The 27,171-nt window shown below is 39.6% G+C and overlaps 9 protein-coding genes across 11 annotated transcripts; 4 read left to right on the top strand and 5 right to left on the bottom strand.

The window, feature by feature from the left end:
- The first annotated feature begins 281 nt into the window (after positions 1 to 281).
- On the top strand, positions 282 to 3,167 carry LOC18007862 (katanin p60 ATPase-containing subunit A1). Its single transcript, XM_006389721.2, has 7 exons — positions 282 to 626; positions 890 to 1,361; positions 1,574 to 1,771; positions 1,942 to 2,186; positions 2,262 to 2,420; positions 2,527 to 2,614; positions 2,714 to 3,167. The coding sequence occupies exons 1-7, from the start codon at positions 499 to 501 to the stop codon at positions 2,993 to 2,995; spliced, it is 1,572 nt and encodes a 523-aa protein (XP_006389783.1). The 5' UTR covers positions 282 to 498; the 3' UTR covers positions 2,996 to 3,167.
- Positions 3,168 to 6,780: 3,613 nt separating this feature from the next.
- On the top strand, positions 6,781 to 8,379 carry LOC18008433 (gibberellin 3-beta-dioxygenase 2). Its single transcript, XM_006389720.2, has 2 exons — positions 6,781 to 7,259; positions 7,779 to 8,379. Exons 1-2 carry the CDS (start codon positions 6,781 to 6,783, stop codon positions 8,377 to 8,379), a joined length of 1,080 nt encoding a protein of 359 aa, XP_006389782.2.
- Positions 8,380 to 9,180: 801 nt separating this feature from the next.
- On the top strand, positions 9,181 to 10,759 carry LOC18007800 (gibberellin 3-beta-dioxygenase 4). Its single transcript, XM_006389719.2, has 2 exons — positions 9,181 to 9,650; positions 10,085 to 10,759. The coding sequence occupies exons 1-2, from the start codon at positions 9,193 to 9,195 to the stop codon at positions 10,680 to 10,682; spliced, it is 1,056 nt and encodes a 351-aa protein (XP_006389781.1). The 5' UTR covers positions 9,181 to 9,192; the 3' UTR covers positions 10,683 to 10,759.
- A 14-nt stretch (positions 10,760 to 10,773) lies between these two features.
- On the bottom strand, positions 10,774 to 12,102 carry LOC18008159 (probable 2-oxoglutarate-dependent dioxygenase AOP1). The gene is made up of 3 exons (XM_006389718.2): positions 11,629 to 12,102; positions 11,227 to 11,554; positions 10,774 to 11,118 (listed from the first exon to the last, which is right to left on the bottom strand). The coding sequence occupies exons 1-3, from the start codon at positions 12,003 to 12,005 to the stop codon at positions 10,852 to 10,854; spliced, it is 972 nt and encodes a 323-aa protein (XP_006389780.1). The 5' UTR covers positions 12,006 to 12,102; the 3' UTR covers positions 10,774 to 10,851.
- Positions 12,103 to 12,237: 135 nt separating this feature from the next.
- LOC18008168 (molybdate transporter 2) lies at positions 12,238 to 14,100 on the bottom strand. Its single transcript, XM_006389717.2, has one exon. It carries the CDS (start codon positions 13,877 to 13,879, stop codon positions 12,476 to 12,478), a length of 1,404 nt encoding a protein of 467 aa, XP_006389779.1. The 5' UTR covers positions 13,880 to 14,100; the 3' UTR covers positions 12,238 to 12,475.
- A 97-nt stretch (positions 14,101 to 14,197) lies between these two features.
- On the bottom strand, positions 14,198 to 16,890 carry LOC18008167 (ADP,ATP carrier protein 1, chloroplastic). The gene is made up of 5 exons (XM_006389716.2): positions 16,102 to 16,890; positions 15,601 to 15,855; positions 15,365 to 15,508; positions 14,934 to 15,281; positions 14,198 to 14,824 (listed from the first exon to the last, which is right to left on the bottom strand). The coding sequence occupies exons 1-5, from the start codon at positions 16,888 to 16,890 to the stop codon at positions 14,486 to 14,488; spliced, it is 1,875 nt and encodes a 624-aa protein (XP_006389778.1). The 3' UTR covers positions 14,198 to 14,485.
- A 1,287-nt stretch (positions 16,891 to 18,177) lies between these two features.
- On the bottom strand, positions 18,178 to 19,579 carry LOC112086694. 2 transcript variants are annotated; one of them, XM_024155816.1, is made up of 4 exons: positions 19,220 to 19,579; positions 18,683 to 18,745; positions 18,484 to 18,567; positions 18,178 to 18,411 (listed from the first exon to the last, which is right to left on the bottom strand). In XM_024155816.1, exons 1-4 carry the CDS (start codon positions 19,248 to 19,250, stop codon positions 18,245 to 18,247), a joined length of 345 nt encoding a protein of 114 aa, XP_024011584.1. In that variant the 5' UTR covers positions 19,251 to 19,579; the 3' UTR covers positions 18,178 to 18,244. The 2 variants fall into 2 exon arrangements, with proteins under 2 accessions (XP_024011584.1, XP_024011586.1); XM_024155818.1 differs by having other exon boundaries at positions 18,287 to 18,365; positions 18,683 to 18,748; positions 19,220 to 19,373.
- A 1,601-nt stretch (positions 19,580 to 21,180) lies between these two features.
- LOC18008218 lies at positions 21,181 to 24,209 on the top strand. 2 transcript variants are annotated; one of them, XM_024152432.1, is made up of 6 exons: positions 21,181 to 21,901; positions 21,999 to 22,306; positions 22,385 to 22,487; positions 22,572 to 23,125; positions 23,214 to 23,741; positions 23,819 to 24,209. In XM_024152432.1, exons 1-6 carry the CDS (start codon positions 21,637 to 21,639, stop codon positions 23,924 to 23,926), a joined length of 1,866 nt encoding a protein of 621 aa, XP_024008200.1. In that variant the 5' UTR covers positions 21,181 to 21,636; the 3' UTR covers positions 23,927 to 24,209. The 2 variants fall into 2 exon arrangements, with proteins under 2 accessions (XP_024008200.1, XP_006389777.1); XM_006389715.2 differs by having other exon boundaries at positions 22,385 to 23,125.
- A 255-nt stretch (positions 24,210 to 24,464) lies between these two features.
- LOC18008679 (pentatricopeptide repeat-containing protein At1g80270, mitochondrial) lies at positions 24,465 to 26,976 on the bottom strand. Its single transcript, XM_006389714.2, has 4 exons — positions 26,898 to 26,976; positions 26,699 to 26,753; positions 25,972 to 26,515; positions 24,465 to 25,881 (listed from the first exon to the last, which is right to left on the bottom strand). Exons 2-4 carry the CDS (start codon positions 26,725 to 26,727, stop codon positions 24,634 to 24,636), a joined length of 1,821 nt encoding a protein of 606 aa, XP_006389776.2. The 5' UTR covers positions 26,728 to 26,753; positions 26,898 to 26,976; the 3' UTR covers positions 24,465 to 24,633.
- Positions 26,977 to 27,171: the final 195 nt, after the last annotated feature.

Genomic DNA, 27,171 nt, shown 5'->3' with positions numbered 1-27,171 from the left:
AAGTAAATATTTTGGATTAGCTTTATTCGTTTTAAATCTTGGTTAGAATTCAAATGAAAAATTCGAGCATCAGAGGTGATAAATTTTGATAAACGTTAGAAGAAGAAGCTCAAGCCAGACGTTAATATTTTTTTTTTTTACTTTTTTGTTATAACCTTTATTTTGAAAATTGAATTCCTCGAACGTTAATCGATGATTTAGCTTTATTGGATTTAAAGGGGGCCGTAAATGGGCCCGGATCTAAATTTTGAATTGAACCGAACCCGAATAAAGAGAGACTGGATCACTTCGTTTCTACTACCATTTCAGGACGTGTCTTCCATCTTCTCTACTTTGTCGTCTTCCATCGCTCCAACTTCGCCGACGAGTCACATCTCGGAAATCAGAAGGAGGTAAAATTTGGGTGGGAGGTGCCCGAGATCGATTCTCTTGCTTCGGAACCCTAGATTTTGTATTGAAATCGGTTATTGTAGTAGAAAATAAAGGGGAGAGGAAGAAATGGTGGGTAGTAGTAATTCGTTGGCGGGTCTACAAGATCACTTGAAATTAGCGAGAGAATACGCACTAGAAGGATCGTATGACACTTCTGTCATCTTTTTCGATGGCGCCATTGCTCAGATCAACAAGTAAGTAGCTCCCCTTTTTTGAGTCTTGAATCTAGATTTCTCATCAATTGGCAAGCCCTAGCTAGCTAGTTTTCGACTTTTACTGCAATGGCCTTAGTTCCCACTACTTTCCTAGAAAGCTGTAGTTTTGCAATGTTTCTCGATTTGCTCATCCTTTAGAAACTGGTAATGAGCCATGTAGAGAAAGAAGCAGTCTTATGTGCAGGCAGCTCCGTTTATATCTGCAATAGCGATTCTGAAGCGGGTGCTAAACTGTCTTTTAGGCATTTGAACACCCTTGATGAGCCTTTGACGCGGACGAAATGGATGAACGTTAAAAAGGCCATAATGGAAGAGACGGAAGTTGTAAAGCAGTTGGATGCAGAGAGGAGAGCATTTAAAGAAGCTCCCACTGGGCGTCGTGCTGCTTCTCCGCCTATCAATACCAAATCATCCTTTGTCTTTCAGCCGTTGGATGAGTATCCAACTTCCTCCGGAGCTCCAATGGATGACCCTGATGTGTGGAGGCCTCCTACCCGTGATGTTACTAGTAGAAGACCCGCCAGGGCCGCTCAAAGTGGTATGAGAAAATCACCTCAAGATGGGGCTTGGGCTCGTGGCCCAACGACACGAACAGCTCCATCTTCCCGAGGTGGACGAGGTGGTGGCGCTACTGGCAAATCTACTGCAGGCGCCCGCTCTTCCACTTCCGGAAAGAAAGGAGCCACCTCTAAATCTACCAAGGCAGAGTCTACCGTAAGTTTTATATTCCTGCCTTTTGGTCTATGCCAGGTTTTTTTTTATGCATTGGTAGGACTATGTATTAAAAGATCATGAATTCTGTTGCTTCAATCCAGTTTAGAGACCTTAGATTGGTAATCTATTTTCTTATGCTGATGTTGAGTCAGTAGTTTCCACCACGTACTGCTAACAACTAATAAATCTTGTGGCTTCTGCATTGATATCAGAATGGCGATGCTGAAGACGGGAAGTCTAAAAGGGGATTGTATGAGGGACCTGACGAGGACCTGGCTGCTATGCTTGAAAGGGATGTGTTGGACTCAACTCCTGGTGTACGTTGGGATGATGTTGCAGGTTTGTCTGAAGCCAAAAGGCTGCTTGAGGAGGCAGTTGTGCTTCCTTTATGGATGCCTGAGTACTTTCAGGTACTTTGATTTTTGTTCCTTATGCTGCGAAATATGGATTTGTATATTACTATTTTTTAGACTCTGGAGCAACCATATAAGAAAGTGTCTGTTCATCTATTTTGTACTCTTTAATATTTATCTTCCAGTTGTGGAGGATGCTTAAATCGATTGTTTTTGTTTCCCTTCAGGGAATTCGGAGACCATGGAAAGGAGTTCTTATGTTTGGTCCTCCTGGGACAGGTAAAACTCTGCTGGCGAAAGCGGTTGCAACCGAGTGTGGTACCACCTTCTTCAACGTCTCTTCTGCTACATTAGCTTCAAAGTGGCGTGGAGAGAGTGAGCGGATGGTCAGATGCCTGTTTGATCTGGCTAGGGCATATGCTCCCAGCACAATTTTTATTGACGAGATCGACTCTCTTTGCAATTCTCGCGGGTAATTTAGTTCACGACACTGAGATTTCAATACCGAATTGAATGTATGTGTAACTGGTGAAAGTGTGTGATGCAGGGGTTCTGGAGAGCATGAATCATCAAGAAGGGTGAAATCAGAACTCCTAGTTCAAGTGGATGGAGTGAGCAATACAGCGACAAATGAAGACGGTAGTCGCAAAATAGTAATGGTATTAGCAGCTACCAACTTCCCATGGGACATAGATGAAGCTCTCAGGTTTCATATTCATTCTTCTTCTGTTATATGTTTTTTTTTTCTTCTTTTTTCCGGTTTAAAACGTAATGAAACCACTGCTGACTCTTGAGCTCATAATACTATGCAGGAGGAGGCTGGAAAAACGTATATACATTCCACTTCCGGATTTCGAGAGTCGCAAGGCTCTTATTAATATCAATCTGAGAACAGTTGAGGTTAGTGTGATGACTACTACAATGTTATAATAATCGCAAATCTCTCTGGTTTTATGCAGTGTAGCAATGGATAGGTTTGTGCGTGTGTTCACTGTTCAGGTGGCGAGTGATGTTAACATTGAAGATGTGGCTCGGAGAACGGAAGGGTACAGTGGAGACGATCTGACGAACGTGTGCAGGGACGCGTCAATGAACGGGATGAGGCGTAAGATAGCGGGTAAAACGAGGGATGAGATAAAGAACATGTCAAAGGACGATATCTCAAACGATCCTGTGGCCATGTGTGATTTCGAAGAGGCCATTAAGAAAGTGCAACCAAGTGTGTCTTCCTCGGATATCGAGAAACACGAGAAGTGGTTCTCTGAGTTTGGATCCGCTTAAACCCACTTTTCATTAGTCTCAGAAGATGTGTGCTTGTTTATAACTTTATATATCGTTATTATTTGCCATTTATTTTAATCAGATACTGTATTCTTCTTATGTTTCTAAATTCCAACTAAAAGTAAAAAGAGATTGTTGTATGATATTGTTCTTTTTTCCGATTTTTTGGGTTCAGAGTTCAGACTTAAAGGCAGTGGAGAAGAGAGAAAGATTGTATGATATTGATTTTATCGTTGACAAAAAGATAATATTATTTGTTGCAGATGAATAATATGTAAAGAGACAAGACTGCACCGTTTATCATCAAACCAGTTTCTCGAGTGTTCCTCCTCTCCATATCATTGTGCGGCCTCCTCGCTCTCGCTGCTCTGCTCATATTTCGTTTACGTGATTATATCATCCGCAAAGTATATAATAAATATAAAATTATATCATCTCACGATCATCTATGTTGTTTTTAATTAAGTTGTCAAGGTGGATTATTATCTCTATATATATATAAAGACTACGTATAAAGTTATCACATGACATATTTTACAGTAAAAACTCTATAAATTAATTTTTATTAATTTATAGAGTTATTAATTTATAGATTTTAACAAAAAAATATTTTTTACTTTTTATTTATTTTAAAAGAATTTTTTTTAAAAAAGATTATATACTTTAAAACATTCTTTCTAAACTTAAAGATGAATTTAAAAAAAAATTAATTTAAAATAACTAAATTTTTTATTAAATTCATATTTTAATAAATTATCTTACTTATATATTTATATTAAATTTTATTTATAATAATTATTTATTTATGATATTAATAAAACCATATATTTACATAAAAAAAAATTTTTATTTTATCGAATTATATTATGAACCAGTTTAACTCGGAATCATAAAAAATTAATCAGGCCACGATCAGGAACTTGGTCACGTGGGCGACAATCAATCAGCAACTACCTTCTCACGAGCAACTATTTTCTTTAAGTAAGGAAGACAAGATCCATCTGAATATGTGGATGAAATCAAGAAATGACTACCGGTAGACTGCTAACTTATATATATAATTGTGTCGATTGGTTTCTATGCATGCAATTTGTGTCGGTTTCATGTGTCTTTTGTTTTGGAGACTTACATTTTTTTTTGCTCAACAATCAATATATCATTACCACAAACTTAATACAAATATATAAAGTCAATCCAACACATTTTGATCTTCCTCCACAAACGAAATGATCTAATTAGACAATACATAATACAACTTAAGGACATTGAAACTTATTCAAGAAAGAAAAAGTCTCCTGAGCTATTCTGTCAGAAAAAAATGTAATTAGACTTTTAAGATTGAAAAGGAATTCTTTCCCAGTGACATCTACTCCATATTAAAACAAAACAAATATCTAATCCATATGAGCATAAACAATCGACTTTAATAATTTTTTCATTATCTTGATTTTTTTTGTATTGCTCGCGCGGACGTTTCAAATCTTAATAATCAGATTTATCCATTGACTTATTAGTGGATGAAGTCCGACATATATTTTTAAAAAATAATAAAACCCTAATAAGTCGAAAGGATATGAAAGATAGGCGTTATTTCAACGTGGACCATTATCAACCATGTCAAAAACGCATTTCAACTCCTGGCTGTGTTGTTATTAATCTCATATGTGTTCGATATTGGAATTGACACAAGAGAAAGAAAAAAAACGCATAAAGTTATACGATTCCGATTGTCAATGCATGTATCATATATATTCAGATGTAATATGTATAGGATATGAATATAAATACAAAATAAAATTATAGTTATGTTGTTCCTGAGTTGTCAAAAAAACAAAAGTTATGGTATACGTGAATCGTGACAATCTAGAAATAGATGTGGAAAGCATGATCATGTGAGGAACACGTGCACATGAATTGCAAGTGATGATGGGCATGTCCATGTGTGTGTGTTTTTTTTTTCCTAATGAACTTTTTCTGATGTTATTCCTTACATTTTATAAATTGATTTTGTTGTTGTTTTGTACAAAGTTTTAGTTTGTGTTCTTGCATATCCATTATTAGTTAGATTATAAATTTATAAGAGAAATATTTAATTTCTGATGTAATTAAAACAACTACAGTTAAATTACATGTTTTATTAAAAAAAATCTTATATATAATGAAACATGATGGAGTACTTGCGAATAATTAAGGGGCCACGAGAATCAAGATTTCAAAATCTCTTTCGAATTTTTTCGTGTTTCTTCTTAATATACTAGTGAGAGCCAAGTGGGACGTAAAATTAAAATTAAAATGATATTATTGCTGATTCTGACTTTTTTTTTTTGTAAACGAGGATATCTGTTTTACCAACTTTTGATTAAAAATCCGAAGTGGAAATTGTAGAGAAAGGGCCTCGATCTATGACGTATCCTTGATGTCAGACAATTCCTCTTTAGTTTCTGGTAGTATGCGAAAAATGCCCTTTAGTTGTGACGAGTTCTTCGTTTATAGTTATGTTGTGTTTAAAGGCTAAATGGGACATTATTAATCCCTTTTCGATTTAGATAATAAAGGGAAGCATTCTTTTCTGTAAACATAAAGTTGGTTTGACGACTAATTGTTTTGAGTTGCGAATATGCGATTAAGAACGTGCTTTAGCAAATATTAGGGTTTATAGAAAATTAGGATACAGAGTTAACGTAATATATAAACTTTGGGTTAATATTTCTATTTAAGCTTGACAGTATATATATAGATCTGACTTTTTTTTTTTGAAGTCTAATTAATATTCAGAAACAAAAAAAAACCTTTAAACCTTTCTTAAATTTCATCTTTAGTGGCTATTAAATTTCCTTGTTTAAACTTTTTATATAAGTACTACATAGCCACATAGGTTTCAAACTTTCAGTAAAAACTAAATGAAGAGGAAAAAATGTAGGCTCGCTAGATTTAATTTTTGTTTTCTTGTAAAACTACAACGAATTAGTCTTTTAAAGTTATCTATAGCAAAAATTACTAAAACTGTATAATTAATTAATACTTCTATAGTTTGGGATCTGAATTACAAAAAGTGAATTATTAATTACAGATGAATGGAAATATGTTTATAACAATCCATTTGGCGTGGTTTAGCATCGTGCATGCAGAATCGTTCATTATATATAGTCTCCTGTGTGACTGGTAAAGTATTTCATCGCAAGAACGATGTATGTTGAATCGTTCTATATATTGTAGATTTTTGTGATGCAACTAAAAACTATAGATGTAGAGTTGTTCATTGTATTTTCAAGTGTTGAATGAGATTAGATTGAACTGTAGTGAATAAAAGCTTATATAATTGTATTAGTTTTAAAAATCAAGATTTTTTTAACAGTGTAAGGAACGTTAACAGAAGAAATGATCGTGATAGTAGGCATATTGTGATGGGTTAAAACTGTATGATGTTAAATTGCTAATCTTACTATTACTGTTGTTGTTGTTGAAGATTTTTTTTTTTTTTCCTTTTTAATTTCATGGGCTCATGGCAAGTCGAAGCTGAAGAAGGAAACTAATAAGTGACACTCAAAATCGCTAAAGTAGTTGAAAACAAAATTATTAATAGATATTGATAAACCAATAAGAAAGGAGCAAAAGAAGCTTTTCAAAATTCTCTCAGTCACTCCACACACTTACTACTATTCAGTCTTCGCTACTATAAATACACTCCGACTCCTACTCCTCTTCCCCACCAAACATAATATATCATACCAAAAAGGAAATAGCTAAAAAAAGATATTAACATTCTAAAAAGATATTACCGTATGATGATGAACTCATCAACGACCTTAAGCGATGTGTTTAGATCGCATCCTATTCGCATCCCACTCTCAAACTTAGCCGACTTCCGTCACCTCCCGGATTCTTACACGTGGACCCCCGAAGACGATCTCCTCTTCTCCGCATCCGACTCCGACGAATCTTTACCGTTCATCGACCTCGCCGATCCCCACGTGGCCGCTCGTGTGGGCCATGCTTGTACCGCTTGGGGGGCATTCCGGATCACTAACCACGGCGTGCCCTCACGACTTCTCGACGACATTGAGTTCCTCACAGGAAGTCTTTTTCGGCTTCCCGTCCATCGTAAGCTCAAGGCGGCTCGGTCGGAGAATGGCATCTCCGGCTACGGCGTTGCTCGTATTGCTTCCTTCTTTAACAAGCAAATGTGGTCCGAAGGTTTTACAGTAATTGGCTCCCCTCTTGACGATTTCCATAAACTCTGGCCCATGCATCACCTCAAATACTGGTATATATATATACACTTATTATATCTTTGATTATAATATTCCGCTTTCTTATAATTGTAGATCGAACAATAACATAACATATATATCTACTTAACATATCTACATATTCATATGTGCTTTTTTTTTCTTCTTCTAAATGAAATAATAAGTATAGTATAGAGTAACTATAGACTCGATCAAAATTAAGATCTGTGGACGTTAGCACATGACTTTACAGTTGACTATTCGATTTTTGTTTTAATGGATTCGGCTAGGAATAGTCCCAAAAAAAAGGAAAAGTGTATATATTGCCATGTCGACGTTTAGATAGTAAAAACTAAAAAGCACACTGAAAGCTGATAGACCCACCAAAAGATTATATCTGTCTCAAATATGAGAGAATATATTATGTCATTTATGGTAGGAAAACAATATGATAACCAACAGGCAACAGCATGTATTATTATTACTATTTATATGACGATTTAATTTGTATACATTTCAAGATTTCATTAATTATTTTGACATCGATTCAACAGTGAAATAATCACAGAGTATGAAGAACATATGCAAAAGTTGGCAGCAAGGCTCATGTGGTTGGCACTAGGTTCACTGGGAGTCGACGAAAAAGACATTAACTGGGCCGGGCTAAGTTCAGACTTCCAAGGAGCCCAAGCAGCTATCCAACTAAACCATTATCCTATATGCCCAGAGCCAGACCGAGCCATGGGCCTGGCGGCACATACCGACTCAACTCTCATGACCATACTGTACCAGAACAACACCATCGGTCTCCAGGTTTTCCGGGATGACGTAGGCTGGGTCACCGTGCCACCTGTCCCTGGCTCACTTGTGGTCAACGTTGGCGACTTGCTCCACATTTTGACCAACGGTATCTTCCCGAGCGTGCTTCACCGAGCCAGGGTCAACCACGTCCGATCTCGCTTCTCCATTGCTTACCTGTGGGGTCCTCCCTCCGATCTAATGATCTCTCCACTTCCGAAACTCGTTAATCCTCTCCACTCTCCCCTTTACCCATCTCTCACTTGGAAACAGTACCTTGCAACCAAAGCTACTCATTTTAACCAGTCTCTTTCCTTTATCAGAAACTATCATCTGTCTTCAGACCAAATCTCTTGACGTTTACCTTTTTTTTTATCTTTCTTTTTCTTTTTGGTACATGTTTATCTGTGTAATATGAGTGGTTCCTCGTTTTAACAACACGAGTCACTTTATCTAGATAGGATACATGAAAGGTATACTTCTTTAATTTCTTTTTTTTTTTTTTCCAAATTTTCTAAAAATATGAAATCTTGCTAAACTTTGATGTTTAAGATTAACTATTAGCAACTTATATTGTAATCTCTCTACAGGAATCAAAAATCTGAGGTCATTAAAAGCTCTCTGACTATAAAGTAATAATGACAAAAAACAATTGTAACTCATACCATGCATGAACACACTTGTTTTAATTGTATCATTAATACGTGAATCCAATCAAATTGCTATTTTTCATTGAACAATGGCATTTGTACCAATCGTAGATAATGAATATATAGAAACCAATATTTGCTAATTTAACCACGCACTATAAGCTATAATGTTAATACGTGGATCCAATCAAATTGCTTAGGTTTGATTGGAAAGTGGAATTTTACCAACTATAGCTGAACTTGATAATTATTTCCAAAAACTATGAATTTACGTGGATATATCTCAACCACTGTATGTATTTTGCCAATAAAACCACTTCGGTTTATGTATAGCTAGCTCCAGAAAAGGACAAGAGTTACAAAAAAAAGATGTTTTTATCCTCATCATATCTGCATGTAATAATCTTGTTGTGATCTACATATATTCATAACATATGTGTGCATAGTGTATATATATATATATATATCCTAGTAATTGTATATATCATGACTCGTAAGCATTCCCACTATTTCACAAGCCATGCCTTCGATAACAGAAGAGGTATCTATCGGAGACTTAGGCAGTCTCCAAACACTTCCGGAATCATTCACCTGGAAACTCACCGGAGCTGACTCCGTTCTCTCTCCCTCCTCTGAAACAGTGGAAGAGTCCATTCCGCTCATCGACCTCTCCGATCCTGACGTTACCACTCTGTTAGGAAATGCGTGCAAGACATGGGGAGCGTTTCAGATAGCTAACCATGGCATTTCTCAGAAGCTCCTTGACGATATCGAGTCTCTCTCCAAAACCTTTTTCGATATGCCGTCAGAGAAGAAGCTCGAGGCGGCTTCCTCCGATAAAGGAGTTAGTGGCTACGGGGAACCTCGAATCTCTCTTTTCTTCAAGAAGAAAATGTGGTCCGAAGGATTCACTATCGCCGATGGCTCCTACCGCAACCATTTCCTTTCTCTTTGGCCGCACGATTTCACCAAATACTGGTATCGTCTGTTACACTAGCACGCACACTATATAAAAAAATATCAAATTTATTGCTTTACAAGTGGAAAAATGATGGAAAAGGAAGCTAACACCTTGTTTTTTCTTAAAAAAAAATGGAAAAACAGAGCCTTTTGGCCAAAACTAACGAAAACAGAACTTCTATTACTGTTTATGAGATTCCACATGCAATATAAGCTTGAAATTTTCTTTGCAAATTGTAGAAAGAGTTCTATATTTATTATGGAGTAATCCAGAGCACACGTATTATGTATACGCGTATACGGTTAGGTCTATACTCTATATGAAATGTTAGAATTTGGCTTTGTTTCACTTTTACTCCACGGTGATTATAGGGGTCTTAATATATATTACCTGAACATTAAGGCCTTTCTGTAATTATTTGTTGTTGCTTTTCCTTTTCGGTGCTGTGCAGCGGAATAATCGAAGAATACGAGGGCGAAATGGAAAAGTTAGCGAGCAGACTTCTGTGTTGCATATTGGGCTCACTTGGTGTCACCGTGGACGACATTGAATGGGCTTACAAGGCCAAGAACTCTGGATCAAAAGTGGGTCGACGTGCCATACGACTAAACCATTACCCGGTTTGTCCAGAACCAGAAAGAGCCATAGGTCTAGCCGCTCATACCGACTCCACTATCCTAACCATTCTGCACCAGAGCAACATGGGAGGGCTACAAGTGTTTAGAGAAGAGTGCGGTTGGGTTACAGTAGAGCCGGTTCCCGGTGCTCTCGTGGTCAACATTGGTGACCTCTTTCACATTTTATCGAACGGGAAAATCCCGAGTGTGATTCACCGAGCGAGAGTTAACCATAACCGGTCAAGAATTTCGATAGCGTATCTGTGGGGTGGTCCAGCTGGTGATGTGGAGATAAGACCTATATCCAAGATAGTTGGTCCGGTTGGACCGTCTCTATACCGGCCAATTACTTGGAATGAATATCTCCGAATCAAATATCAGGTTTTCGACAAGGCATTGGACGCAATTAGGGTCGTTAATCCCACCAATTGAATCTCGTTTTCCAAATTTCCTTGAATAAAATAAAGTTGTCTCCCGATCATATAAAAAAAAACAAAGAGTTGTGTTATTAAGCGAATTTTCATTTTCAAAGAGTCATTTTGATATGATCTCAACACTATAGATAATATAATTGTGGAGACATTGCTGATCGCTTCAGCGATCAGTTCAGGGATTGAGCGACGCCGCAGAAGATGTGAAGAAGATCTTCGCTGGATTTCTTCAAGGAATTGAGGTAAGACTCGTAGAAGCGTAAGAGGCCGTCGTGCTCGAAAGGATTGTAGCGGAGGGGATGTTGGGCATCGACGAGCTCCTCCGGCGTACGGATCGTCCCTTTGTTGAAGGAGAAAAACCCTAAAGAGTATCGAATCTCCTCTGCGCTCATCACTACCCTGTGGTAACACGGCTTTATCCTATCGTTACTCCACGCCTTCATCACAAAAAATATATCAATTGCTTAAGGTTATATACAGTATATCGAGTCCTTAGACTATATATTGTGAAATTGGAATCGTATAATAGCTGGATTTGGACTCACCGTGAGACCCATGCCGGAGAGAACGACGAATCTTGTCGGCGACGGGTTAAACCCGACCCACTGATCAGTCATGGTTTTCAGCTGAAGACCTCCGACGTGGTTCTGGTGGAGGATACTCATGAAGCTCTTATCAGTATGCGACACAAATCCCGTGTTTGCTTCACCGTTTCGCTGTCTCCGGTAACTCAGCAGCCTCAAAAGGTATCGACTTGACTCGGAGTGAATCGCCGAGTGCTTCTTCTCGTCCATGCCATAGCTCTCGTACAACATCCTCATCACCGTCTGGTCTAGCCCCGCTAGTGCCGTTGCGTACATATGTGTGCTTTGACTGCAAAAATCATAACTTTTGATCTGACATGTATGATCCATATGGTTTGGAATGAAAAAGTTGTGATTTTTTACCAGAAGGGATCGTTTCCTTGTGGCCAGAGTAGTTTAGAGAAATCTTTGCAAGCTTGGTGCTCGGTTGCGTAATCGATCCCCAAACTTTCGTGGATCTGGTAATCGTCAACCACCATAGACATGTAGCCATGGGAGGCCTTGTGGTTCTCGTTCTTGATCTTGACCTCGTACGGCAGATCATACATCTCCTTCATGCCGGCGAGCAAGTCCTCCCTGAGCTCTGATGAGACGCCATTGAACTCTGCCACAAACCAACCCTGCTCCTCCATGGCTTTTCGAACCTTGTATCTGGTCGCAATCCAGTGACTCGTGCCTGGCATTAGTTTATTGCGCGAGAAGTCGAGGATTGGTATGCTTTGCTCTTCGTGTGAGTCCATTGGAGTGGATATATTGCCTAAAGGTTCGTTGGTGATACATTTAGAGATAACACCATCGCTCTCTATTTATAAAAATAGGTCACCACAGTGTATAATTATTTCATACGATCCTTTATAGAAGGGACGATAGTTCAGAGAGATCCGGTTTTGGCTCTTTTATGCGTCATCGTTATGATTTTGTTGCTTTCTATAAATTAAAGGCCCTCTAGCTACAGTAGTATACACATTATTATAATTATGAAGCACACAAAGTCTGGTTAGTGGTTTCGCATCTTTATCCAACCGGAACAATACTCCTTGAAAATAAGTCTAACCCGATTGGTATGTAACACAAGCCCGAGCCAGGAACTGAGACAAATAATCGGTTCACGACCATTTCTGGAAATCGGGTTTGGTTAAGGCTTCGGCCACAAGTACCACATCACCAAGCAATTTTGGTAAATCGAAAATCAGAGATAGGAGTACATAACTTAGACCACACGAGGAGCAGCTTCGGAATCGACCTGCGATCCATCACTGGACGGGGGAAACAGAGTAACCGAAGAACAGTCTAAGGTTCGTAGCTTCAGTAACAAGTAAAGAGCAACTCCACACCCAAACCCTAGAGCGGCGCTCGAGCCAGTCATTGACACTGCGGCGCAGACCAGCATGATGAAGGACTCTTCTTTTGTGTTCATGTCTTTCGAAGCCATTGCTAATTCGATCCCCGCGAATAGCAAGAGCACCCCAAGTATTCCAATCGGAAACTGGCCAAGAATCCTTACGAACGAGTTTCCAAATACCAGACCAACAATCAGCTTACCGACCCCGAGAAACATAACCGAAAAACCACTCCTTGCACCAAACCGGTACTGCCCGGCTAACCCGCCAGCACCGTGACAAACCGGCATTGCGCCGAACCAGCACCCGATTAAGTTCATCACCCCAACGCTAACAGAGACTGTAGTCGCCGAGAGCTCCTTGTCGAACAAGTCAATGGATAATTTGCAGACGGCGATCACTGAGTTTAACACAGACAGTGGAATCTGAGGAATCGCCGCCCTTACAAACCCGATTTTCCAGTCATCCCAAGTGATATTGAGAATCTTGAACTTAGATGGACCAAATTTAAGGTCCTTGAGAATCGACGGATCGCGTATGAAACAGAGCACTAACCCGATCACGAACACGATTAGCGCAGATGGGATCGAAGAAAGAAGACGCAGCCTCCTCCGGCGAGACCGGCTTTCGTCGCCGTTGGAACTATCGGAAAATTCTCCGTGATCGGTATCCCTGTCGTTGCCGGAGCCGGTGGACAAAATGATGAAGAGCAGAGCAGAAAGAGCCAAGATAAGGCCATCGAGGCCGAGCCAGGAACGGGGAGAAGAAGAGGGCTTGAGAGTGGCAGTGTCGTAATTAAAGCGGACGTATTTGATGGCGGTGAAGGCGAACTGGAGGCCCTGAGAAAGCTGGACGCCTCGGACGACAGGGAGAGGGATGAGGTTGTAGAGGAAAGACATGGCACCGGTGGCGCCGAGGAGGAGGAGAGTGGCGGCAGTGGAAGCTCCGGCGGCGGCGATCTGGGAAGGAGTGAGATGTGGGGACTCGGAGACAGCGACGGCTGCGATGGATTTCATGGGCTGGACGGGCATAGGGATGTCGAAGAGGAGGCCTGTGGCGATGTTGTAGAATCCAGTGAAGATGAGAGTGGCCGAGAGATCGAGATTGGAGACTAGAGTCAGGGTCAGGACGATGGGGATAAAGGTGCCCAGATCACCGACGGCTCCGGAGAGTTCAGAAGAAAGAGGGTTTTTGAGGCGGAGACGACGCCGGAGCCACCCGCATCGGTCGCGATGATCACCCGTCAACAGAGGAGTACTGGTCGTTGTCTCCATGATTGGTTCGATTCTATCTATGTGTTGACAAATTGTTTATTTTTACATATAAAATGATGATGATTTACAATTTCAAGAGAGAAAATAAAGTAGTCCCCGGAGAAGTTGGATTAAAAAAGACGGCTTTTCAGACAGTCGACGAGTCGGTGGTGTTGTTTGTTTCTAACGACGACGTGCGACTTTTATAACCATAAAAATATGATTTGCATCTTTAGTCCCTCTAGAATAAAAATATGATTTGCATCTTTAAGTTTTTGTTGTAGTAATGAACAATATGTTGATCAGAATCGATGGCTTTCTCTCACTATGCCCACAAAATCTCAGTCAGTCTCATCCATGGAACTGTAATATCTTGAATAAGAACATACCCAACTTCACGCTTTCTTACTATACACAAGACAAGACAAGTTTATCAAGGAAGAAACTTAGAACGTAAAACCAAATTGAACTGAAAATAATGTTCAAAAAGCTACAGACTAAAGAGTGGTGGTGCTAAACAGCCAATGTTTTGAGAGATTTTTGTCTTTCTCACTCTCAAAATCTTATTTTTGATTTCTTCCTCCTTTGCATTGCCCCCTGAAACCCAAAATATCCAAAAACAATTTCCTATATGTTGGTGGGAGAAGATTTCTCCGGCGAACTGCTAGAAGATTCTCCAATGGAACCGTTGCCGCCTTCGTCTTGAGACACAACAGGAATCTTGACAGCTGTAGCTCTCTCCAATTCCTTCTCGAGCTCTTCTTCAGACCGCAAGGCGTTGAACTGTCCCTCCAGCGACTTAGCTGCAGCTAACCACGCAGTGACAATGACCAACAAGATAATCCCTAAATACGGCGTCGAATTCGCAAGTGATCCAAAGGATAAGATCATGAACTGCTGTATCAGAGCTCCGCCTGATTTCCCCAGCGGGTTGCAAACCACATCAATTGCAGCTTTGCCTTTAACCTGTGTCAACATCACAATCGCACAAAAAAACCAAGCTATAAAGCACCAAACTTTCATGCCATATAGCAGAATTCTTTTAGATAGAGAGAATCAAATCATAGTAGCAAACCTTGGTGTCCTCATCCAAGGGAATATAGGCCATTTCCTTGCAAGGATCGAACAAGCTGTACTTGGCGCTCTTGCTGAAGATATTCTGGAGGGCGCCGACATAGACAGCTGCGAGTAGCGGCGTCATACCAAGCTTGGCAACAAGTGGTGCGAATGGGCCGCCAAACAATATCAGAGAGAAGAACGCAACACCGGTCAATAGCAGAACAGTTGGGGTGATCTTTGCAGCTACTCCCCATCCATACTTATCGAATACGTATTGACTGAGAAGCATCATTGTGAATGTTGCAATACCCGTGCAGGTTGAGAAGTCTCCCATAAATGCCGAGTACTCGTTCGGACTAGGGAACTGCAGCCAACAGGAAGGAAATTAGAAAAGCTAAAAAGAAATGTAAGCATTAGAGGGTGAAATGGACGAGGAGCTGTATGTACCTGAGCTTTAAGCTTTGATTTCCATGTGACTTCTACAAGGTTGATACTTATACCATATGCGACCACTAAAGTAGCAAGATCCCTAATGTATGGTGATGACACCAAGAATTTCAAGCTCTCCATTGTTCCCATCTTCGGTTTGCTCTGTAAAAAAAAAAGTTACAAAGAGAAAACATATATCAGAAGAGTCCTCATAGGCTGCAAAAAACAGACCAAGAACTTCTGCAGACCATTACCTTCTTCTTCTGGCTACGGGTAGGAAGAGGAACGTATCTATTGACCCACCAATAGAGGAAACAGATGGCAAGTCCCATTCCCACCACTATGCTCATCATGGCTTTCAATGAAACTGCCCAACCGTCAACTCCAGGACCAAGATTCTTTCTCAAGTTAGAGAAGTATTTCACGGTTCTTCCTGAGAAAATCAGCGCAACATTGGCTCCAAGTCCAAACAAAGGATAGAATTTCTTGGCTTCATCAACGGTTGTGATCTGCAAAGAGATTGAAGCAATGCTATATGAAACTCACAAGACACTGACTTGTAATGCATATGTGCTGCATGATTACACACCAACAAACTCGGCCGCAATCAAAGACTATTACGACAATCAAACATATGATCAAACGATAAACACACCAGCCTGTTACTAAGAAATGAACCGGAGAAGCACGACAAACATCCATCGTCAACGCCAAGAAGATCACAAAACTTCAATTCTATAGAGCAGTTCAATCACCTGATTAGCAAATCCCCAGAAGAGAACTGAAATCACCACACTACCCCAGAGCTCAGCCATGACATAAAACAAACAGAAGCTCCAAATCCGCAAGATTGCAAGAGGACCCATGAATCTTGGGCCGAGGGTTGCAAGGAGCTTATCTGCGAGAGCTTCCGGGTGAATATAGTTGCTGAGAGGATACATCACGAAACCGAAGGCCCCAAAGTAGACGATGAATGGGACGATAACGGTGTAAAATAGAGCCTTTTTGGAGAGAACATTGGAGAGTTTGGTGTAGAGGAGCATGAACCCAATGGCCATGGGAAGATTGACCCATGTCTTCAAGAAAGGTATAATCTCAGCAGAACTTCCTTTCGCCGTCACCACCAAGACGTCCTTTGTGTCCCTTAGGATTGTGTAATTGAAAAGAATGCAAAAGAACATCAAACCCAAAGGGATAATCTTTTTCAAGGTTGTAACCTCCACACCGAAAATCTTGGGCGACGCAACAACTGCTGCCGAGTCGCCTTCGTCGAACACAGCTCCGTCGCCGGCGGCCGCTGCCTCCGCTTTGCATATGAACTCGGTGCTTCTCTCCTTGTGCGAAATAGAAATCCCGTGTAGGATCGGCTCAAAGGCTTGAAATTTCTTGTGCCCTTTAAAGGATAGAGACAGCCCAGGTAGATTTCTCGGCTTGGCGGCGAAAAGTCTCTGCTTTAAGCCGTGGGATGGCTGAAGAAAGCTTCTTGCTCCGATGGGTTTGGCGGGTAAGGAAAGAATTCCTCTGGTTTGTACCGCAGCTTCCATCTCTCTATCTCTTTCTCTCCAGCAAGTACACAGAAATACCGGAGAGAAATGGAGGAGGAGGATATGAGATAGAGAGATGATGAAAGGTGACTGGGTAGTGCGAAGAAAGAATATAGTTTTTGCCAATGAGATATTAACAAATGTGGTAAACTATATATATATATATATATATATCGGGAAAGGATGGATTTTTGCACCTGTAAATGTAATAAATAAAAAGAGAGGAGAAATTGCTCCCTAAAGCTCACTGTCTTAATGCTCGATAAGCTAATCTTTCGGATTAAGCGAAATAAAATTTTGATACCGGGAAAGATAAATTTGCGGTGGTGTTTGTTGAACCATGTGAGCTTTTTCACGGTAGCGAACCTAGAAAAAGTCTCGAGGGTGATCATTTGGAATGCCTGATTTGCCCTTCCATTTCATACGTTAATGACCGTAAAGACCTTTTGGGTGTAATTACTTGTTGTTTTTTCTTCTTCTTTTCCATGTTTTGTAGTTGGTGGCTATAACTTTTTTTCTTTGAGTTGGTGGCTAATGGCTATTACAATACCTAGATTAAATCACGTGTCTTTTAAATTTTTTTTATTATATATATGTAAATTTTTTTATCAAATATATATATATATATATGTGTAAATGTTCAATGGCAACGCTTTTGATGGCATTTTTTAGTTTCAAGTATTTTTGTGCTATCAATGTACTCTAAATTTACAGAACTAGAATGCAAAAAAAAAAAAAATAGCACTGAAAAATGATATACAAGGCATGATCAAAAACAAAATAGATTTCGATTTATCATCTTCTTATTGGTAGATGATCAATTAGACAATTAGTCATCTACACTCAATAGTTTAGATGTCAATTTTTCCAAACGTAAAAGAATTTGCATCCTCCTTCAAGTTGACCGCTGATTTCTGACGGCAGCCCAAAATTAGGACGTCAAACGAAATAAGATGACCAAACTCTCTTATACATTCATTCTAGTGGACTATTCTGTTCTGTTCAGAATTTTTTTCCTTGCTCACACCTTTAACACGCATAATTCTATTCCTGGGACCAATTACAAAAACATATGTTCGTTTTTTAACAAAAGGTGTGGAGGTAGTTTCAAATTTAAAGAAAGACGCATCTAGGTGATGTATCGTGCTTCGATTATGAAAGGGGAATTATTTTGACAACTTATTTTTATAAAACGACTAGAAAGAAAATGGCAGTTATATATTATTTATTTAGCACAAAGCCACCCACCACGAACTCAATTTGAATGGTATCGGGCGGCATCATTAGTAATTTGATAATGGAGTACTTGTATAGAACCCATGATTATTAGATTCACAAAATAATACAAATAGTGTTAAAACACATTAGTATTTACTTGTAAGTGAACAATTGTAATGCAAATTCGATACTTTTGATGGAGAGGATAATTTACAGCCGCAGGATGAGAGCGATGGCTCCGATTGTCAGAGTTCCAACTTGCAAAAGAAACATCCAAGGGAAAGGTGTAATAAGGCATGGACCCTGTTTGCAGCCATCCTTAATTCTCAAACATGAACTTGTAAAGTGGGACCCAATAATTTCACGAGAAATCACCTTTTTTGCAACCCAACGGTATTGAGATCTTCCACGTGGCCAACTTGTAACGGTTCTTGATATACACGCAAGAAGGCACTTTACCTAGACACACATAACATGATTGGGATTATTACACAAGTACATAAACATTAGTATATCATAACATAGAATTCGAAACAACGGTGTCTCATGGAGACACGTCACTACTTTCCTTTACCTGTGGCCTTGACAGCTTGCTCTTTCCGGCCAAAGATATTTCTCTCTTTCGTCTTGTATACCCCTTCTTATTATTATACGAAAAAAAGAAAGAAAAATCAAAACAAAAATCCCAAACCGAAGGCTCCTTATTTTGCCATATTAAATCTTTGTAAAGAAATGATGAGTAAATTCTCGTACTATTGATACTAGGTACAGTTTTTTTACCATTTCATCGGATATATACTAGTAATATATAGAAAAATGAGTACACTGCATTTTATGTATTGCTAATTTGCTATATAATAGTATCTACATACATATATGTATTTTTTTTCTGAAAAATAACCGTTCTAGGTATATGGATCCCCGGACAACGAGCGCGAAAACACGAGACGCGTAAGTCGTAACAACGAGCAGGATCCAGATATAGAACCCGTTCACAGCAAATTTTTCACTCCCATTATCAGCCACGATTCAAGTGTAGATCTTTTACCCTTTACACGAGCTGAACAGTATAGAACAGAGGCCTATTATAAGCAGTGAGAGAGAAAATTACCTCGGAAAAAGTACTGGTGGTGTTCCGACATCGGAGTCTCTCGACGGAGAGGCTTGGACTTCCGATTGGACCATCACCATTTTTTATTAAATTCCCGTCGGTGATCCTAAAATTAAATGGGCTTTCATTTCCAAAGGCCCTTACAAGAATGTAATTAAGCTCAATGGAGTAATGAAAATGAAACGAAGCCCATATGTCTTTGGATGAGAGATTGACTAGTCGATTGGGTAGGTAGGAGATGGAATATATATAATAAACATTTAACTAACAAAACGGGTGAGTGTCTAGTTGGTTATAAGCCAGCGCACTTATACCCGACAAGACATGTGTGTCATATCACACAATGACAAAGCACAAAAACAAGTTGGTCTTATTATTTTAAGCAAAGTCATAGGTACATTAATTAATTAATTATAGGTAAATTAGTTTCCACATTCCAATAAACAAACATACTATAATCTAATATTAAGAAGTCAAGTGAGAGAATTCTCTGCCTCGGATCCTGTTGTAGATACTAACGAAAACAACAAAAAAAATATGAAATAAACTGAGAGCTACTTAGTTAACCTTTTTGCCGAAAAGAGATAGAGAAAGATCTATAGTTGAATTATTTGTTAGATAGCTCAAATGGTAAAAAGAAAAAACAGAGAAGAAGAAGAGGAAATGGGAAAATTGGAGGGTGGATGCATGAAAGAAAGATGGTGTGGGGGAAGGGGTTTGTACATCGGGCAGCTTTAGATGCGGCAGCAGGTAAGGCCCACATGAGCTGCTCAAAATGTGAAAGTTGAGAGCGCTTTGAATTTTTGGAATTTTTGGATATGATGATATCGATGAGCTAAAAGCAAAGAAAAATAAACGATTTTGGATATGGATTTTGGGACCCCATACACGTGATCTTTGCTCTTTTCACTTCTTATAGTTTGCCTTTATGCAATCTGTCTATATTTTTATATATTGTACATGTAGCATTATATAGTTTTGTGTTTCATCCATTGGGGTTGTCTCTATGTGGTTAACAGACCTAAAGCACCTGTATATCTTTTGGTTTATGTCTTGAATTAAGTGAATTATCTATGCAATCTTAGTCGGATTGCACTAATTTCTAGTTACAATTAGATAGTTCATTTTAATTCTGCATACTATTATTAAGTCAAAATTTTACAAGCGATGATATATAATATTTATATAGTCTACTACCATAGTCATAGTCTACTCCCTCCTATTGTTTGATTAAGCTACTACTACATATAGTGCACTGATTGGGGAGATGAGTAAAATTGGAGGGACTGTTTGTGTAAATTAAATGGTCCCCGACAAGAATCTTCAAAATCACACGAAATCCAAGTTTGAAAGTTAACGGTCACAAAATAAAATAATAAAGGGGAAAATAAAAGAAGAATAAAAACAGCCTCGTTCCTCCCGCTATCCGTTGTTTTCTGAGCCACACTGTTACAGTACTTTCTCTATAGGGGCATAACAGTCACCAAACTTGCAAATGTTGTTTATCAAATTTGCAATGCTTCGGATTAATTAGAAAGATTGGTGATTTGATTTCCTTTTATTTATTTAAAATTTATAGTTTAGTGGAAAAGCATATTAATAATAAAAAACACGCCTTTTTTTTAAAAAAGTTCATAACCTCTCAATTTTGAAGATATAATACAGCTAAATAATAGTCGCAAATTCTCTTCATTTTTTTCGATAATAGTATTTCTTTATACAGCTAGAAAATTAAACTTGAATTATTCTTTTCTTTTTCAGATGTCGAGGCTTAAATAGTCCCTTAAAGACCTCTGCGTAGTGATTGGTCCGAGCAGAGTCGTGCTGTTAATCAAAGAAATTAATAATTTAATAAAAAATACTAGAAAAAATTATAGTACTATATCATTATAATAGAAGATTATTATCTTATAAATAAATAGTATGTTTTATTTCTTCAAAAAGAAACGTTGTAGAAAAAATAGGAGCAGAAGAAAACGGAGGTTTTTCTTTTTCCGGATCATCCAAAAGTTTCTCCTTTTTTTCTCTCCCCATTCTCTCTTTCGCCGTTCCTGCGATTCTGCAATTCCTAAGCTTTTCATATTCTTTCAGAATCGTAGCAATGGCGCTCCCTCGTGGTTTTTGATTTTATTTTTTCTTCTTTTCTTTCTTTTCTCATTGCGAGAAAGGGGTTGTTGTTTTTCTCTCTTCATCCTCGCCGCCGATTCGTCGCCGGCAGATGGCCAACTCGCCACCATCGTCTCCAAATCCTCCGAAGTTGGTGGATTGTTGGTCGCTTCTGTTTTTTTCTCGCTAGGGTCTCAACTCCTCCCACATATATTAAGGAGAGAAAGGAGGATCTGATTCAGATTGATCGCGAACGATCTCCAATTATCTACGCATTGGGGTTTGAATTTGGGGATTCACATTGGGAAGAAATGGGGAAAGGTTGGTTTCTCGTAGAGAAAGCGAGAAGATGCTTAAGGACGGTGTTCTTCATGTTTGCGATGTTGGTGTCGCTGTTAGTCTCGTCGTTGCCTGTGCTTGTAGCCATCGGCGACGTTTTGGTGCCGACTTTTCTGCTCTCGAGCTTTACTTGTTTGACGTGCTATGGATTCAAGGAGCATCTGAGTCGATACGCTTTCAAGAGCTCTTTGACTGAGATTCCTCTCGTCTCCCTCGTCAGATCTTTCCTCGTCATCTGTACGTTTCTGACTTTCGCTTTTACTTTCGATCTAAAGAGGGCATTACTAATTTTACCGATCTCAAGTTGTTTGTTCTTCTTCTATTTGATGAGCAGGTGTGTATTCACTATCCGATGGCCCTGCACTCTCCCACGGTCCTTACCTTGGAACTGTGTCTCTCTGCTCTCTTGTTTCAATTATTCTTCTTTCAGTAAAAGCTTGCGTTTTCACTGCTAATTCTCAACTTAACGCGGAAGCCTCGTCCTCTCCGTCAAGGCAACGACTCCATCTGAACAAGTCTTGGGGAATGCCGGTTTTGTTCCTTTCGTCTGTGGTTTTTGCTCTTGGCCATACGATTGTTGCTTATAGAACAAGCTGCAGAGCAAGGAGGAAACTTTTGTACCACATTGTCGACCCTGAAGCAGTGAGTTTACTTCTATGCTTTCCTTCTAAAGCTTTGTTTTCTAGTTTAACTCAGGATCTCATTTGACTGTATTTGCAGCTTCTCTCGTGCAAAAGTGTCTTCTCCAGCTACCAGAAAGTCCCACGTTCTCCCATTCCTTTGCTAGGAAAGTCCTCCAAGATGATTGATGCCGAGGCCAGACGTAAGTTGCCTTCGTCAACATCCCACGATGAAGGAGAGCTTCCAGTGAGATTGCTTGCTGATCTTGACAGCTTATTTGTTACAGTCCGAGGGCTCACTGTGCATTACAAGATTTGCACACCTGCTTCTCCTCGCCAGTCTGTCTCCTCAACTCTTTCTCTTGAAGCTAATTCTATGCTCAATATGCCAGAGGCAATGGCAGGTCGGTTGAAGCTTGACAGGAAAATATTGAGCATGGCCACGAGAAACAAGCTCAATCACCACCACCATAGGAGCTACAACAGTCTGCTCAACGATTCTTCTTCGCTGCACGACCCTCTCCTAGATGGTTCTCCTACTTCTCCTCCTCTTTTCAAAGATATGCAGGAAGAAGCCTGTCGAGAGGATGACATGAATGTGTGCAATTTTGGTGCCACGGAGCAGCAAGGTGCGGATGGAAGCCGTCAATTTGGTGTAGTGCTGGTTCATGGATTTGGCGGAGGAGTGTTTTCTTGGAGACATGTGATGGGTTCTCTCGCCCATCAGCTTGGTTGTGTTGTCACTGCATTTGATAGGCCTGGTTGGGGGTTAACCGCAAGGCCTCATAAAAAGGATTTGGAAGCAAGAGAATTGCCAAACCCTTACACTCTGGAAAGTCAGGTACTATATATAACTCAAAGGAAGCTTTGTCTTTGAATTTGGGTAGAAATGTTAAAAAAAACTTCAATGATCTGTTGATGTTTCCCAGGTAGACATGCTTCTTGCTTTTTGCCACGAAATGGGATTTGCTTCGGTAGTATTGGTTGGCCATGATGATGGAGGTTTGCTTGCGCTCAAGGCTGCACAAAGACTGATAGCATCGAAAGGTCCCGTCAAAGTGAAAGGATTGATTTTGCTTAATGTAAGCTTGACGAGGGAAGTAGTTCCAGCATTTGCAAGAATACTTCTGCACACATCACTAGGAAAGAAACACCTTGTGCACCCGCTTTTACGCACTGAGATAGCTCAGGTGGTGAATCGTCGCGCTTGGTATGATCCTACCAAGATGACAACAGATGTCTTAAGGCTATACAAGGCACCTCTTCATGTGAAAGGCTGGGACGAGGCACTTCACGAGATAGGTAGACTCTCATCGGAAATGGTGCTTCCAACTCAAAATGCACTGTCACTTCTCAAAGCAGTTGAAAACGTACCAGTATTAGTCGTTGCTGGAGCAGAAGACGCACTTGTTTCCCTCAAGTCCTCCCAAATCATGGCTTCAAAACTCGTAAACTCTGTAAGTCCTCCATATATCTAATCAAACACATAACTCCTTTTGTCTCAGCAACTAACATTATACATGTCAACAAACAGAGGCTAGTAGCAATCTCAGGATGCGGGCATTTGCCACATGAGGAGTGTCCCAAGGCGCTTCTTGCAGCCATGTCCCCATTCATCAGCAGACTTGTACTTAGTGACTGAGTGATCACTTCTTGTTGTCTTCTTAGCTCACAATCGATTAGTGTTTGTGTGTTTTTTTAGTCTGCCCCAAATGGAAAGAAGGTGGGGTGACTGTTGTCTTAGCAGTTGTGTATTCATCATAACCAGAGTTATTGTAGCCCTTCTCTGTTTTTCTCATCTGGTTTTTTTTTGTTTTGTTTTGGAGTTTGTATTTATTTGTCTATTGAAAGATGAGTGGCTGAGCTGATGATTCTCTGTAAAATTTTCCGGTTTTAAATGCGCATAGCATCAATGTCATTCCATCTCTTTGTTGTGCAGTGCTCCTAAAACTAAACAAGGTATAGCCCTTCTCTGTTTTTCTCATCTGGTTTTTTTTTTGTTTTGTTTTGGAGTTTGTATTTATTTGTCTATTGAAAGATGAGTGGCTGAGCTGATGATTCTCTGTAAAATTTTCCGGTTTTAAATGCGCATAGCATCAATGTCATTCCATCTCTTTGTTGTGCAGTGCTCCTAAAACTAAACAAGGTATAAAAGTAACAATTTTTATTAAAAAAGGGCCATGACGCATGAAGGTCTCTGAAGTGGATGGATCACCAAAGAACCCAACAAAAACATCAAAAAAAAAAAAAGAATACAAGAAACTGAGTAAACTCTCAAACTAAACGTTAGGAAGACAAATGAGATACTTTTAGCAAGCATAAAGAAGAAAGGTGTAGCAAAAAGTCTACTTAATCCAGAATATCAGAGAAAGCTGTCTTCTTAAATGGATTACCTTGAGCCAACAGTGCAGCCATCGATTTGTTTGGAAAGATATTATCAGCCTTCATTCTATCTCGCATTCCATATGCAGGGGTTTTGGCGTTAATGTAAGCCTGCATGAGGGCTTGGAACTGCCTAAGCCGAGATGTATACCCAGCTTCCCTCATTTTTTGGAAAATCTTCTCCGTGTTATGAATATCTCCCCGTTTTGCGTACTCGTCCATGATGTACATGAAGGAGTTCATCATCAGTTTTGTATGGCTCTGTTTGGATGCCTTGTTCAGCAAAGAATCAGCCTTTTCAACTTCCCCAGCTTCCACGTAGAGCCTGATGAGTGCATCCCATGTCGATGCCTCAATCCTGCAACCACTCTCTGCCATTCGTTTGACCAGATCCTTACCCTTTGAGAGCATCTTGTGATCTACGTAAACCCTCAAGAGAGTGGAGTAAGTATTCGAAGAAGCTCTCCTGTCCATCTTCACAATCTTCTCAAAAATAGCCTCTGCTTCTTTCACTTTATTGAGCTTTCCAAAAGCGTGGATTGCAGCAAGGGATTCTTCAAAGCGGGGCTTGGATTCACACATCTTCCATATTCTCATCACTTCATCTTCTCTCCCAAGAGAGGCATAGATGGAGAGCAAATCTTTGAATGCTCGGCGGTTTGCCTCTAGGCTTTCACCTTCCATCTCTTTCAAGACTTTCTCGGCTTTCTCTTTAAGCCCAGCTCCTGAATAGTGTCTAGCAGTGATAGCTTGTGTATGGAAGTCTGGTTCAACACCTTCGTCTTTCATCGTCTCCACAATCTGCTCCATCCCATTGATGTCATTTGATGACCCTTTGACGTCAATCAGGATCTTGTAAGTGAGAAGACTCGGCTTGACATTTTCTTTCTCCATGAGCAAAAGCACATCAGCGATTTTCTTTCTGTCGACCCTCTTGTAGAGCAGAAGCATCTGATCACATGTAAAACCAGACCGAGGGAATCCCAGGTCCTTCATTCTGTTGAACACAGCTTCAGATTTCTTCACATTACAAGCAACCACACAATTCGCCAGGAGGGTACGGTATATCACTTCTCCTTTGAATGATTTCGGGATCTTGTCCATATAAGCTTCTCCCTTTTCTAAGCCGCGTGTTTTAAATATAAGATCTAGCCGAGAAGCATAATCTCTCTCATTCATCTCAATTTTCTTATTTGCTTCCAACCATTCTGACATCTATACAAACAGATGAAAAGGAACAAACGTAAGCACTTGAGAGCAAATACGTATACATAAATCAGATATATACTCAACAAGTCGATTTACCTGTAATGCTCTTCCATACATACGACGTCTACGTAGCTGAAGCAACGCCTTAGCAACCTCAATTCGGTTGATCTCATTTCCTTCTTCCACCCATTTATCAAGTGCACTGCCTACAGACAGACCTGCTGCAGAAACAATGGTCTTAAATAGCTCGGACGGCTTCTTTTCTACCGTTTTTCTACTATTTTCGGTTTCAATGAGGTCTAGTTCCACCTCTTCTTCTTCTTCTTCTTCTTCATCATCAGCAGAGAGCTTTCCCTCATCATCATCCTCACTACTAGTCTCTTGCCCTGACTTTGAATTTTCCAGCTCTGAGAACCCGTCTTCGAGCTCATCTTCTTCCTCTTGATCACTTTTAGTGCCAGCATTCGAGGAAAGTGCACGTTTACTCACACAAGACAGCTCGTAGAATCTTGAAACAGCTTCACGTTTATCATCATATACATTCGAGTTGGACTCGAGAGTGAAGAATCTCCTTTCTCCTGATTTTATCTCTTTTGAATAAACAGCATTACAAACTCCTCCGATTCGGAGTCTCTGGGTTCTGCAAAATTTACAAATTAGTACAAGTTGTTTGGTTGCCAAAATTGCAACAAAAAAAAACCATTTTCTTTAGATTGAAAATCGAAAGCTTAAATAAAATCCAACTTTACTCAATCTGTTTCTACAAACAGCGATATCTTTCAAACAAAAAAAAAATTGATCACAGCGAGACTAAGTTTCTAACCTCCGCAAAACCTTGGAAAGAGCGAACATGCTTGCTTGTTCCGTCGAAATGATCACTGAAAAAAAACACGCACACACGACAAAAATCAGATTAAAGAGGGAAAGGAGAGGCTTTTGCAACAAGAAGCAATAGATCAGATTCCAAAGAAGTCGAGCATATCGAATTTGAGAAGGGAAACAGAAGAAGCTTAGAAGATTACCGTCGTGTAAACTGTGAGAGAGAGAGCGAGTCGATGAAGAAATGAGAACAGAAAAAAGTGTTGAGAGGGGTTTATGAAATGAGAGAATTGTAAAATTGAAATGAATGTTTAGGGTTTTACGATCTTTTCCGGTTTGACCATTTTGTCCTCCGATAAGCCAAATTTGTTATCATTTTCCGTTTTGACCAGATGGATTCTCGAAATAAGCCGAAACCTTCATTTTCAATTATGTGATTTTCTTCTTCTATCCCCTTTTTCTTTCGTTCAACACCTT

This window comes from Eutrema salsugineum, unplaced genomic scaffold (assembly GCF_000478725.1).
Source record: "Eutrema salsugineum unplaced genomic scaffold, Eutsalg1_0 scaffold_9, whole genome shotgun sequence".
Taxonomy (NCBI): domain Eukaryota; kingdom Viridiplantae; phylum Streptophyta; class Magnoliopsida; order Brassicales; family Brassicaceae; genus Eutrema; species Eutrema salsugineum.
Note: the sequence above shows the minus strand (reverse complement) of the source record. Positions and strands in the feature narration are given on the sequence as shown.

Coding starts and splice junctions, on each gene's coding strand:
- LOC18007862 (XM_006389721.2), top strand. CDS start 499: ATGGTGGGTAGTAGTAATTCGTTGGCGGGTCTACAAGATCACTTGAAA. Junction 627..889: donor GCCATTGCTCAGATCAACAA/GTAAGTAGCTCC, acceptor ACTGTCTTTTAG/GCATTTGAACACCCTTGATG. Junction 1,772..1,941: donor GGATGCCTGAGTACTTTCAG/GTACTTTGATTT, acceptor GTTTCCCTTCAG/GGAATTCGGAGACCATGGAA.
- LOC18008433 (XM_006389720.2), top strand. CDS start 6,781: ATGATGAACTCATCAACGACCTTAAGCGATGTGTTTAGATCGCATCCT. Junction 7,260..7,778: donor ATGCATCACCTCAAATACTG/GTATATATATAT, acceptor TCGATTCAACAG/TGAAATAATCACAGAGTATG.
- LOC18007800 (XM_006389719.2), top strand. CDS start 9,193: ATGCCTTCGATAACAGAAGAGGTATCTATCGGAGACTTAGGCAGTCTC. Junction 9,651..10,084: donor CACGATTTCACCAAATACTG/GTATCGTCTGTT, acceptor GGTGCTGTGCAG/CGGAATAATCGAAGAATACG.
- LOC18008159 (XM_006389718.2), bottom strand. CDS start 12,005: ATGGACTCACACGAAGAGCAAAGCATACCAATCCTCGACTTCTCGCGC. Junction 11,555..11,628: donor CAAGGAAACGATCCCTTCTG/GTAAAAAATCAC, acceptor TGATTTTTGCAG/TCAAAGCACACATATGTACG. Junction 11,119..11,226: donor TCTCCGGCATGGGTCTCACG/GTGAGTCCAAAT, acceptor TTTGTGATGAAG/GCGTGGAGTAACGATAGGAT.
- LOC18008168 (XM_006389717.2), bottom strand. CDS start 13,879: ATGGAGACAACGACCAGTACTCCTCTGTTGACGGGTGATCATCGCGAC.
- LOC18008167 (XM_006389716.2), bottom strand. CDS start 16,890: ATGGAAGCTGCGGTACAAACCAGAGGAATTCTTTCCTTACCCGCCAAA. Junction 15,856..16,101: donor TCTGGGGATTTGCTAATCAG/GTGATTGAACTG, acceptor ATCTCTTTGCAG/ATCACAACCGTTGATGAAGC. Junction 15,509..15,600: donor CCCGTAGCCAGAAGAAGAAG/GTAATGGTCTGC, acceptor TTTTTTTTACAG/AGCAAACCGAAGATGGGAAC.
- LOC112086694 (XM_024155816.1), bottom strand. CDS start 19,250: ATGTCGGAACACCACCAGTACTTTTTCCGAG. Junction 18,746..19,219: donor CCACCAGTACTTTTTCCGAG/GTAATTTTCTCT, acceptor AATAATAAGAAG/GGGTATACAAGACGAAAGAG. Junction 18,412..18,483: donor ACCGTTGGGTTGCAAAAAAG/GTGATTTCTCGT, acceptor GGCTGCAAACAG/GGTCCATGCCTTATTACACC.
- LOC18008218 (XM_006389715.2), top strand. CDS start 21,637: ATGGGGAAAGGTTGGTTTCTCGTAGAGAAAGCGAGAAGATGCTTAAGG. Junction 21,902..21,998: donor CAGATCTTTCCTCGTCATCT/GTACGTTTCTGA, acceptor TTTGATGAGCAG/GTGTGTATTCACTATCCGAT. Junction 23,742..23,818: donor CTTCAAAACTCGTAAACTCT/GTAAGTCCTCCA, acceptor GTCAACAAACAG/AGGCTAGTAGCAATCTCAGG.
- LOC18008679 (XM_006389714.2), bottom strand. CDS start 26,727: ATGTTCGCTCTTTCCAAGGTTTTGCGGAG. Junction 26,516..26,698: donor CTTTCCAAGGTTTTGCGGAG/GTTAGAAACTTA, acceptor TAAATTTTGCAG/AACCCAGAGACTCCGAATCG. Junction 25,882..25,971: donor TGTATGGAAGAGCATTACAG/GTAAATCGACTT, acceptor CTGTTTGTATAG/ATGTCAGAATGGTTGGAAGC.